The 13,068-nt window shown below is 43.5% G+C and overlaps 1 protein-coding gene and 1 non-coding gene across 3 annotated transcripts in view; both read left to right on the top strand.

The window, feature by feature from the left end:
- Nucleotides 1-1,348: 1,348 nt before the first annotated feature.
- On the top strand, nt 1,349-1,420 carry trnad-guc (transfer RNA aspartic acid (anticodon GUC)). The gene has a single exon. It is a non-coding gene; the product is annotated as a tRNA-Asp (tRNA).
- Nucleotides 1,421-8,955: 7,535 nt separating this feature from the next.
- gask1b (golgi associated kinase 1B) overlaps nt 8,956-13,068 on the top strand; it is a 110,146-nt gene continuing 106,033 nt past the window's right edge. Inside the window, exon 1 of one of the 2 annotated variants that reach the window (XM_068042097.1) lies at nt 8,956-10,152. In XM_068042097.1, coding sequence (XP_067898198.1) covers nt 9,240-10,152 — 913 coding nt within the window. In that variant the 5' untranslated portion in view covers nt 8,956-9,239. The remainder of the gene's footprint in view (nt 10,153-13,068) is intronic. The other variant, XM_068042089.1, reaches the window with a different exon arrangement.

The following is a 13,068-nucleotide window of genomic DNA, read 5'->3' as shown; positions in this document are numbered from 1 at the left end:
ATTCCATCACACTCCTGACTTGTGCCTTGTAGATGGTAAACAGGCTTTGGGGAGTCAGGAGGTGAATTACTCGCCGCAGGATTCCTAGCCTCTTGTAGCCACGGTATTTATATGGCTACCCCAGTTCAGTTTCTGGTCAATGATAACCCCCAGGATATTGATAGTGGGGGATTCAACGATCATAATGCCATTGAATGTCAAGCAGAGATGGTTAGATTCTCTGAGATATTCACCACAAACTCTGTTCCCTTACTACCGACTCCATTCCTGTACCTGATCACTGTCTGAGGTTGAAATCAACTGTTGCAAGTCAACAAATGCAGTCAAATTATCAAAGAATCATTGAGACATGATGCACACTAGGGTTGCCAATCCTCCAGCATTTTCCTGGAGTCATCAGGAATTAATGACTAATCTCTTTGACACTTCTGACAGCAACCTAGGAGAAAAATTGTGGGGACATAATTTTTTTTCTTTTCTTCATTTCTTTTAATGTTATAAAAAATAATTATAAAAAATATTTGAGGTGGGAGAAAGCCAAGAATCACCCAATTGGGTCATGAAGAGTCTGTTTGTTTCCCAATTGTCATGGGGAGGCACTGCACAATAAGGATGCTGGGAGTGCACAGAATGATGGGAGGCCGAGGTCACGGGATTAAACCTCCAGGAGTATAGCTATCTGGTACCTTTCCACACTGTTGCAGACTCAAGGTGCAATGACTGCTGGTTAAAAGTCTATGACAATGAGGCTTTGAGGCTTCTGAAAGGACTCCATTCACTGACATGCCAATCAGCAATTTGGACTGGGCTGAATGAAACTGGAGTTTCCTATTGATGATGAATATTAGCAATACAAAGGGGTGGAAGTCATTGCTACAGTTATATTTGGATATGCGCTTAAAGCGCTGTAACCTACAGTACTACGCACCAAGAGCTGCAAGGTGGGATTAGAGTGGATCGCTCTTTCTTGGCTTAAGGACAGACATGATGGGCTGAATAGCCTGCTTTGCTGCTGTAAGATTTCTCGGTTTCTGTGTTACTTTAAGCTTTGGTTAGACCACATCTGGAGTACTGAACTTCAGAACATAAGAAATCAGAACAGAAATAGGCCATTCAACAAAATAATTATGAATTGAATGGAACAAAAACAAGAAATGCTGGATTCACTCAGCAGGTCTGGCAGCATCTGTGGAAAGAGAAGCAGAGTTAACGTTTCGGGTCAGTGACCCTTCTTCGGAACTGAATTGAATGGCGTCGCTGGCTGAGGATTCTTTGACAAGGATTAAAAGTGACTAAAATGATCTGACGAAAGCTGAAATAGAGTGCCTGTTGCATTTGTTTTCAGTTGTCCTCGGTAGTATAGTGGTCAGTATCCCCGCCTGTCACGCGGGAGACCGGGGTTCAATTCCCCGCCGGGGAGGTTTCCGTTTTTCGCAGTTATTTCCAAAATTAATCCACAGAACAACGGTCTTTATTTTAGTGAATATATTATCTCAAATAAAGCCAATCCTTTACAGCAAAGTAATTCTCACTCAGCCTTGAAATAACATTTTCAATCCTGCAGGTGAGTAATTATTTAAAGATGAGATACATGCAGCCGTTCATGTGTTGCTGGCCCTGGGTACAGATGTTTTGACTCTCTGTCACCACCGGCATCGCACTTACACCTCTTTCTGAACCTGTTCTTTATAATTATCTAGTCCCACTGCGCAGCAGAAAGGCAGGTCCAAACCCAAGGTGAAGGCATTGGGAAAGGAGGAGGAGAAACTGGCAACGAAGTTAAATATTGAAAGGAAATGAATTAAACTGTGGCCATTCAGCTAAAGCCGTGGAAAGTAGGCGGCGGTCAGGGAAGAGGCAGAAAGAGAAAAGCTCTCGATCACTGCATGGACCCAAGATGAGAGGCTGATGGGGAGGGGGAACAGCAAAAACTCTGCTGTCATCGGCAGAACGATTTCCAGAGACCACTCTGTCCATCAAATTAAAATATGATAATTATTTCCCAATATTTACCTCCTCTGTTTATTTCAACATATTTTAAAACAATGCTACCACTGTTTTTTTAGAGTCTCCTTCCCTAACTTATCGTCACATAAACCTTTTGTGTCATTTACGATTACCGATAAAATAGCTTCCATAATTAGCGCTGTCAGTGAGGGCTGGATTACAGGAATTCTTATCCAGGAATGCGACGAAGAGTTATTGATCTAAAAGAATCGTCCTATTAAAAAAAAAATCTGTTAGATGTTTGAATGAATGGCGATGGGGTCATTTTTAAATCTCTCTCGGTTATGTATAGGAATAAAATAGACTGTGGGATACAAATTTGTTCTGAAAAGTATAATCCCTGTGAAATTGTGAACGAGCATTTGATTTGCTCTTCTACCATGTTTAACGCTCCGTTATTTGAAAGTATTTTAAACACATTGTTAACGCCAGGTGGGGAGGGGGTCTCAGGCTGTCCTTTCGTCTCTCCTCTTTGACCGCAATAGGTTTATTCCTTTTTTTTAAAAAAAATGGTTGTTTACCACGTTGCTCTGATGAGTGCAAAAGAACCAATCAGACAGGTTTTTTTGAGTTTAAACAAGGAAAAGATAAGTTTTTATACTTAACACTCTAACTCGATTTAAAAAAAATACTAAAACCACCCTACACATTCACACATACATTCACATGAGAATCACACATACACACGCAAATAGCTTACAGAGACAAACAGATTTTGTGGTTGGATTAAAGTCCAGAATAAATGGAATTTAAATACAATCTGTAAATCCAGTAGTCCTTGGCTGAAGCTGGTCAAAGTGCACTTTGGTTGGCTTGCTTTTCTCAGAGTTTTCCTTAAGGCAGAACTGATAGTTGATTCTCTTCTAGTTGCTGGCTGTAGCAGTCTGTAGGCTTGGAGGCCCTCCAGTCGTGGCTGGTTCTTCACATTTTTTGGGTAGAGAGGGCTTTGTTGCTGTATACTCAGTTACTGTTTGTCACCTGTCTGTCTGACAGAAATTCCAGTTTCTTCAGAGATGAGCAAGCAGTCACATGATTCTATCAATCCCTTTTGGGTTTTTTTATGCGGTCCAAAGTCTAAAACCCAAAACTCCTCTTAGGTGGGACATCAGTGTTTACCCCATGCCCCCAGAGGGACGTCTCCACTTATGAATGCCTCAGGATGACTTTGAATGGCTCGCTAGTGAGGATTATCTGGCTAATCTACTCAGTTAGCCAAAGCATTGTTCTGGCTGAGCTTGTTGTTCGACACTTTGTCTCAAGTCCAATCTCCTGGTGTTTCAAATGTAAATTACAGTGGCCATCTTGGCTGCTAGTTTTTTTTTCATAAGTTACTGTAGGGTTTTTTCCATTAAAAGTCTAATGTAAGTTTCCAACCAAGGAAATTAATCTATCCCATTTGGCATATAGTGTTTTCCTGACAATATTTCAAATAGATTCACCCATTCGACACATGACAGACAGGATGGTTTGTGAGAGAAAATTGAAATAATCTGTAACATTAGTAATTGAATTATTACTTTTAAACAGATTTGAATAATGCGAAGAGAAATGCAGACTGGTTTCAATCTCATAATGAAGAGCTGGAACCTGTCATAGCCGCTAAGCGCATTGCACTGTTGAACTACAAGAAAGCCCCCAGCGATTTAACATCCGCAGCACTTAAAGCAGCCAGAAGCACTGCACATAGAACAGCCAGGCGCTGCGCAAATGACTACTGGCAACACCTATGCAGTCATATTCAGCTGGCCTCAGACACCGGAAACATCAGAGGAATGTATGATGGCATGAAGAGAGCTCTTGGGCCAACTGTCAAGAAGATTGCCCCCCTCAAATTTAAATCAGGGGACATAATCACTGACCAACACAAACAAATGGACCGCTGGGTTGAGCACTACCTAGAACTGTACTCCAGGGAGAATGCTGTCACTGAGACTGCCCTTAATGCAGCCCAGCCTCTACCAGTCATGGATGAGCTGGACATACAGCCAACCAAATCGGAACTCAGTGATGCCATTGATTCTCTAGCCAGCGGAAAAGCCCCTGGGAAGGACAGCATTACCCCTGAAATAATCAAGAGTGCCAAGCCTGCTATACTCTCAGCACTACATGAACTGCTATGCCTGAGCTGGGACGAGGGAGCAGTACCCCAGGACATGCGCGATGCCAATATCATCACCCTCTATAAAAACAAAGGTGACCGCGGTGACTGCAACAACTACTGTGGAATCTCCCTGCTCAGCATAGTGGGGAAAGTCTTTGCTCGAGTCGCTCTGAACAGGCTCCAGAAGCTGGCCGAGCGCGTCTACCCTGAGGCACAGTGTGGCTTTCGTGCAGAGAGATCGACCGTTGACATGCTGTTCTCCCTTCGTCAGATACAGGAGAAATGTCGTGAACAACAGATGCCCCTCTACATTGCTTTCATTGATCTCACCAAAGCCTTTGACCTCATCAGCAGACGTGGTCTCTTCAGACTACTAGAAAAAATTGGATGCCCACCAAAGCTACTAAGTATCATGACCTCATTCCATGACAATATGAAAGGCACAATTCAACATGGTGGCTCCTCATCAGAGCCCTTTCCTATCCTGAGTGGCGTGAAACAGGGCTGTGTTCTCGCACCCACACTTTTTGGGATTTTCTTCTCCCTGCTGCTTTCACATGCGTTCAAGTCCTCTGAAGAAGGAATTTTCCTCCACACAAGATCAAGGGGCAGGTTGTTCAACCTTGCCCGTCTAAGAGCCAAGTCCAAAGTATGGAAAGTCCTCATCAGGGAACTCCTCTTTGCTGACGATGCTGCTTTAACATCTCACACTGAAGAGTGCCTGCAGAGTCTCATCGACAGGTTTGCGGCTGCCTGCAATGAATTTGGCCTAACCATCAGACTCAAGAAAATGAACATCATGGGGTAAGATGTCAGAAATGCTCCATCCATCAATATTGGCGACCACGCTCTGGAAGTGGTTCAAGAGTTCACCTACCTAGGCTCAACTATCACCAGTAACCTGTCTCTAGCTGCAGAAATCAACAAGCGCATGGGAAAGGCTTCCACTGCTATGTCCAGACTGGCCAAGAGAGTGTGGGAAAATGGCGCACTGACACGGAACACAAAAGTCCGAGTGTATCAGGCCTATGTCCTCAGTACCTTGCTCTACGGCAGCGAGGCCTGGACAACGTATGTCAGCCAAGAGCGACGTCTCAATTCATTCCATCTTCGCTGCCTCCGGAGAATACTTGGCATCAGGTGGCAGGACCGTATCTCCAACACAGAAGTCCTCAAGGCGGCCAACATCCTCAGCTTGTACACACTACTGAGTCAGCGGCGCTTGAGATGGCTTGGCCATGTGAGCCGCATGGAAGATGGCAGGATCCCCAAAGACACATTGTACAGCGAGCTCGCCACTGGTATCAGACCCACCGGCCGTCCATGTCGCCGCTTTAAAGACGTCTGCAAACGCGACATGAAATCCTGTGACATTGATCACAAGTCGTGGGAGTCAGTTGCCAGCGTCCGCCAGAGCTGGCGGGCAGCCATAAAGACGGGGCTAAAATGTGGCGAGTCGAAGAGACTTAGTAGTTGGCAGGAAAAAAGACAGAGGCCAACTGTGCAACAGCCCCGACAAACAAATTTCTCTGCAGCACCTGTGGAAGAGCCTGTCACTCTAGAATTGGCCTTTATAGCCACTCCAGGCGCTGCTTCACAAACCACTGACCACCTCCAGGCGCGTATCCATTGTCTCTCAAGATAAGGAGGCCAAAGATAGAATAGGCTTACTTTAAAAATACTTCTCCAGTAGGAATGGTAGTGCTTAAATACTATTGAATTCAAACCAGAGATATATGTTGTGCGCTAAGTAACATACCCTAAACATAAAACTTAAACATTAAACAGAAGTTAATTTATCAGAATGTAACACATCTGCACTGAGATATGGGTGGCCTATGGAATTATAAACTACTTTTGGAAAGATAGAAAGGTGGGGTACTGGAAACTTAATTTATTTTTTGAGAGACTTGATAAGGGCTATATAAATACAAACCAATCTCACTATAAAGTTTATTTCTGATGATTCCAGATATTTAATTTTTTTTGCTAATTTATTTTTCTCTCTGGTCTAACGATGCCCTCCTGTGCTGTAAACTTCTTGTGGTTCGATTCTCAAGTTCAAACAATTTGTTTTTGAACGACCATTAATACAAGCATCTCTGAAATGGATAGGGGTAGGCAAATGTTCTTTTTGGAAATATATATTACAGCACAGTGTACATTAAGATCTGTGCAATGAATAGATCGAATATTATTACTCTTAAAAGATTCTTTATTTCAGTTGCATTATCTGGAATGAGAAAAGATTGGATAGGATAGGGTTGTGTCCATTAGAGTTTAGAAGAGTAAGAAGCGACTTGATTGAAACATATAAGATCCCGAGGGGTCTTTACAGAGTGGATGTGGAAAGGATGTTTCCTCTTGTGGGAGAATCTAGAACTAGAGGTCACTGTTTAAAAATAAGGGGTCGCCCATTTAAGATGGAGATGAGGAGAATTTTTTTTCTTCTCAGAGGGTTGGGAGTCTTTGGAACTCTCTTCCTCAAAAAGCAGTAGAAGTAGAGTCTTTGAATATTTTTAAGGCAGAGGTAGATAGATTCTTGATAAGCAAGTGGATGAAAGGTTATCGGAGGTAGGCAGGAATGTGAAGTTGAGGTTACAATCAGATCAGCCATGATCTTATTGAATGGTGGAGCAGGCACGAGGGGCGAGAGGCCTACTCCTGCTCCTAATTCATATGTTCATTTCAGTTGTTGCAGATTATGTGATCCATTGCATTATTTATGATTTTCCAGTAAAGATCCCCCTCTCCCCTGCATTATCAAAGGATCATATGGACAAATGCAAATTAATTAAGGAAAGCCAGCGTGGATTTTGTAAGGGAAAATCATGTCTAACTAACTTGCTGGAGTTTTTGTGTACATGGACCTTCAAAAGGCATTTGATACAGTGCCACACAACAGACTTGTGAGCAAACTTGTAGCTCATTGAATAAAAGGGACGGTAGCAGCATGGATACAAAATTGGCTGAGTGACAGGAAACAGAGGGTAGTGGTTAATGGATGTTTTTCGGGCTGGAGGAAGGTTTGTAGTGGAATTCCCCAGGGATCAGTGTTGGGACCCTTGCTTTTCCTGATATATATTATTGACCTAGACCTTGGTGTACAGGGCACAATTTCAATGTTTGCAGATGATACAAAACTTGGAAGCATTGTGAACTGTGAAGAGGATAGTGTAGAACTTCAAAATGACATAGACAAGTTGGTGGAATGGACAGACAGGTGGCAGATGAAGTTCAATGCATAGAAATGTGAGGTGATTCATTTTGGTAGGAAGAACATGGAGAGACAATATAGAATAAAGGGCACAATTCTAAAGGGGGTGTCGGAGCAGAGGGACCTAGGTGTATATGTGTATAAGTCATTAAAGGTGGCAGGTCAGGTTGAGAGAGCAGTTAATAAAGTATACAGTATCCTGGGCTTTATTGATAGAGGCATAGAGTACAAGAGCAAGGAAGTTATGTTGAACTTGTATAAGACACTAGTTCAGTCTCAGCTGGAATATTGCATCCAATTCTGGGCGCCGCACTTGAGGAAAGATGTGAGGGCATTGGAGAAAGTACAAAAGAGATTCACGAGAATGTTTCCAGGGATGAGGAATTTCAGTTATGAAGATAGATTGGAGAAGTTAGGACTGTTTTCCTTGGAGAAAGCTGAGAGGTGATTTGATAGAGGTATTCAAAATCATAAGGGTTCTGGACAGAATAGATAGACAGAAACTGTTTCCATTCTTGAAAGGATCAGGAACGAGAGGGCACAGATTTAAATTATTTGGTAAGAGAAGCAAATGTGACATGAGGAATAACTTTTTCACGCAGCGAGTGGTTAACGTCTGGATGAGGTCTGGAATGTGCTGCCTGAGAATGTGGTGAAGACAGGTTCAATTGAAGCATTCAAAAGGGAATTAGACAGTTATATGAAAAGGAAGAATGTGCAGGGTTAAGGGGAGAAGGCCGGGGAATGGACCTGAGGGAATTGCTCTTTCAGAGAGCCGGTGCAGACATGATGGGCTGAATGGCCTCCTGCGGTGCTGTAACAATTCTGTGATTCTGTGATCAGTGATGTTAAGTGGTCTGGGTGATATTGCCTAATTATAACCTGTAGAGTCAACAGCCCATGATGTGATGTCAATGCACTTACTGTCATTTCCCGCTGACTGTACATTGCTCTCCGCTGATGTTCCATCACGAGCTAGTTTGCTGAACAGTTGGAAATTGCCTGTCACTGGAGGTGGGAGACCTCGGGTATTGCAATGATTTTACTTCCGCTTGCCCTGAATAACAGCCGCTATTCCGATGGCCTCCTCCTAAAATAAATAATATTACAGTCTCATCAATTGTCAATATCCACTGTATCCCCTCTGAGCTGTGCAGCTTCAGTTCATGGCTGTTAAAAATGTTAATTAATCTTGCACAATTTTTCATTTGCCCACAGTGAATAAAACTCACACCAGTTTAGTGGTGGACTCGTTTCGTGTTTTCAGATATCTAACAAATGAAGTTTTCGCAATGAGGGAGGAAATCTATCAGGGTCATTGGTGTTGCCTAAGATTCACAATCTGTGATGAAATGATCTGTAACATAGATGTGGGTCAGCTGCTTCCAGAAAAGCAACAACACAGTGAAGCAATGCATCTCACAGATGATCACGTATCTTTTTATTATATGAGGGAACACTCAGGGCTAAATTTGGATAATTTGAGTAGAATTAGAAAAATGCACAATTCTCTACTACATGTTTCACACAGAATAAAAGTTTGTTATCTAGAAGGGAAAACTGACAGTTTTACCCAGTCCTCCCGCCCTCCAATGTTAATACAATCTCTCTTGAATCAGCGCTGTGCAGTTGCTGCCTGCCTCCAGTGTATGTCTCTCTCTCTCTCACACACAAAGTCCTGTGCGAGAGCAGTTTGCGTAGTTGTTTCCATTCATTCCCTTCAACTCGCTGATACCAGTTAGAGAGAGACGCGGCCCGGTGTGTGTTCTCATTTCCAAATCTGTCTGTTCCAGTCCGTCAGTTCGCAGGGTGCAGGGTGGATCAGAGACCATTTAGGAGGATGCTGCCTCTCCGGGCTTCGGAAACCTCGCCTACCACCTTCATTTCAGTTCATCATGTTGGATCACCGCAAGGATGACTTGTCTAAGACTTGGCAAAGTTCGTTCCTTTTTGGTTGCCCTTTGTGTCTGGATGGCGAGTGGGAGACGTCCCAGAACCAAGAGAAACTTGCTGATCGCCTCAGCGTGTTTGATTTATGCCTCCTTTGTTGTGATGCAGGGCGATGTCTTATCCCAGGACCGGGTTTTTGAATCTGGGTACAAGAGGGACGGTGCGCCTGTCAGGCTGCTCCCCAGCACTTTCCCAGAGGGGGAAAGACAGCAAGATAACTCCACCTACAATCCCAACGTGGTGTACATGACCTTCAGATCAAAAAGGAGAAGACCGGCCAACATCAGGGGAACTGTGAGGCCAAAAATCAGGAAGAAACGCTCGGCGAAACGCAACCAAGCTGTGCAGGAGAACGATGCTGACCTCCTGACCAGTCAGCGCAACATGCTGATGCTAAGTTTACAGGCTGATCAAAGACTGAGGGCGACTGACAGCACAGCGACATTAAACTTCACCAGGGGAAAGCTGAACGTCAACTTGACAACTTTCCAAAGTGCAGGTGAGGGGAAATCTAACGTGGCTGCGAGTAACATCAGGATTTACAGCGAAAGCGCGCCGCTCTGGTTCACAAAGCAGGACATCGCTGCCATGCGTTTCCTGGCCGATTCCAGCATCGTTCGTATCCAGAGGGTCCCCCAGCCCGGACACCCGTCTCTGGTTTTATTTGAAGGTGTTGGCAGCGATCATCACTCCCTAATCCCGGGTGAAGGGAACCCCATGCCCATGGACTTGACAAAAGTGCCAGGCTGCCGACAACGGTGCGGGGTCCTCAAGAGACCTGTGGATGTCAGTGAAGTATTTGCTTTCCATCTGGATCGGATCCTGGGGCTGAACAGGAGTCTGCCCGCTGTAGTCAGGATGATTCATTTTGCTAAAGGTAAAGCGCTCGCTGTGTCATTTTTGGTTGTCTTTACACTGTAGCAGCAGAATGGATCCCAGCTTCCAGAATCTCTCGCTAATGCTGGAGCCGGAAACCCATTGCTGCTCTATTACACTCCTGGCTGAAATTTCCATTCTACTGCTCAGGAAACCACCCAACTCTGATACACAAGCACAGAGCTCCAGACAACAATTACATTTCAAATGCTTTTTTTTATTCATTCATGGGATGTGGGCATCGCTGGCCAGGCCAGCATTTATTGCCCATCCCTAATTGCTTACAAATTTGGCAGCGTCTTTGTTGTCTCCAACGCTTTCATGAACTCTAGTAGGTTTAGGAAGTGTCGGCGTGGCCTCAACCTAAGTAGTATGAGACCTGGTAGTATGAGGCTAACTTCTCCAGGGTGTCTCTCACACAATTTAACTCTGGAGTCAGTTCGGACCCTGATTTTGGGCAGACACGACACTTTGAACGAATTGTCCGCTCAGGATTCGGGGAAGCTGTGAGCATAGGGGGAAGCACCTGGACTCACTAAACATTTAAAATAACTCCTTAACTTTATAAAGTGCTTAAGAGGGATTTCTTTCACAGCACATATTAACTCCATGTGGTGTCAGCCAAGTGGTGTGAGGCAGCCTCCTCAAGTGTACAACTGCAACATTTGATAATTTAGGAACGTAGGTACAGGGGGAGGCCATTTCAGCCTCTAGCATGTGCTGCCATGCAATGAAATCATGGCTGATCTGCGACCTATACCCACCCTTGCCCCATATCCCTTTGGATAACAATAATCTATTAATCTCAGATTTAAAATTAGCAATTGATCTAGCATCATTTGTCATTTTTGGAAGAGAGTTCCAAACTTCCACCAAGCTTTATGCATAGAAGTGATTCCCAATTTCACTCCTGAAAGGTCTGGTTCTAATTTTTAGACCATGTCCCATAGTCCTAAACTTCCTAGCCAGCCTAAATAGTTTATCTACCATATCTGTTCCCTTGTTAAGTTATAGTTATTCAATCATTCACCAGGTTAATTTTAAGAAAATGGTAACAGCACATCTCATTTATTCCTATGAAGAGAGATTGAAGAAATGGCTTGTATTCTCTAGAGTTTGGAAGAATAAAAGGTGATCTCATTGAAACCTGCAAAATACTTAAAGGGATAGACAGGGTAGATGCAGCTAAAATATTTCCCTGGTTGGGGAGTCCAGAACCAGGGGACACAATTTCAAAATAAGGGGAAGCCAATTACATAGAAAATAGGAGCATGAGTAGGCCATTCGGCCCTTCGAGCCTGCTCCGCCATTCATTATGATCATGACTGATCATCCAACTCAGTAACCTGTTCCCGCTTTCCCCCCATATCCTTTGATCCCTTTCACCCCAAGAGCTATATCTAACTCCTTCTTGAAAACATACAATGTTTTGGCGTCAGCTGCTTTCTGTGGTAACAAATTCCACAGGCTCACCACTCTCTGGGTGAAGTACTTTCCCCTCATCTCAGTCCTGAAAGGTTTACCCGGTATCCTTAGACTATGACCCATGGTTAGGACCAGGATGAGGAGAAATTTCTTTACCCAGAGGGTTGTGAATCTTTGGGATTCTCTACCCCAGAGGGCTATGGAAGCTCAGTCATTGACTATGTTTAAAGCAGAGATTAACAGATTTCTAAATACCAATACATAAAGGGATATGGGGATAGTGTGGGGAAAAGGCATTGAAGTGCTTGATCAGTCATGATCGTATTGAATGGCGGAGCAACTTGATGGGCTGAATGACCTACTCCTGCTCCTATGTTCCTATGTCCCTATGTTCCTATTCACTACAGACCAGATTTACTCTTGGCAATGATGCCGATGGTGCCAGACACATTGGGGCATAGCGCTGGATGAGGGAAGGATAGCAAACCAAATCAATCTGGATAATTTTAGTGAAATACTGGGGAGGATACAGAGTAAATATACAGCATGTTGTAAAAGTACATTTCTTTTGGTTAAGTAAAGAGATTACAAGAAAGGAGGAAGAGAGAAAATGGGGAACTACAGACCAGTTAGCCAGACATCAGTCATTGGGAAAAATCTGGAAGTTATTCAGGAGGTCTTAAAAATGCACTTAGAAAATCATAGTATGATCAGACAAAGTCAACATGATTTTACAAAAGGGAAATCATGTTTGACAAATTTATTTGAGTTTTTTGAGAATGAAACTAATAGGGTAGATAAAGGGGAGCCAGTAGATGTGGTATACTTGGATACCTAAAGGCATTCGATAACATGCCACACAAAAGGTTAATACGCAAGATAAGGGCTCATGGATTTGGGTCTAATATATTAGCACGCATGGAGGATTAGTTAATGGACAGGAAGCAGAGAGTAGGAATAAATGGGGCATTTTCAAGTTGGCAGGCCGTAACTATCAAAGTGCGGCAAATATCAGCCTCAGCTATTTACAATCTATATTAATGACTTGGGCGAGAGACCGAGAGTAATGTGTTTGCTAATTGGGTAGGAATGTAAGCTGTGAGGAGGACACAAAAAGGCCTCAAAGAGATATAGACATAGTATGTGAGTGGGCAACAAGATGGCAAATGGAGTATAATGTGGGGAAGTGTAAGGTTATTAACTTTGGTAATAAGAATAGCAATGCAGAAATGTTTTTTAAAGAAACGTTTAAAAGTTGATGTTCAGAGACACTCGTGTGTACTCATGCAAAGAACACAGGAAGTTAGCATGCAGGGACAGCAGGCAATTAGGAAGGCAAATGGCATGTTGGCTTTTATTACAAGGAAACAAGAACAATGAAGTCTTGCTTCACTTGTATAAGGCTTTAGTGAGACCACGCCTGGAGTACTGTGTGTAGTTTTAGCATCCATATCTAAGGAAGGATATACTTGGTTTGGAGGGGGCAGGGAAA

Source organism: Heterodontus francisci, chromosome 1 (assembly GCF_036365525.1).
Source record: "Heterodontus francisci isolate sHetFra1 chromosome 1, sHetFra1.hap1, whole genome shotgun sequence".
Classification (NCBI taxonomy): Eukaryota; Metazoa; Chordata; class Chondrichthyes; order Heterodontiformes; family Heterodontidae; genus Heterodontus; species Heterodontus francisci.
The sequence above is the reverse complement of the archived record's forward strand: the minus strand, read 5'-3'. Positions and strand labels throughout refer to the sequence as shown.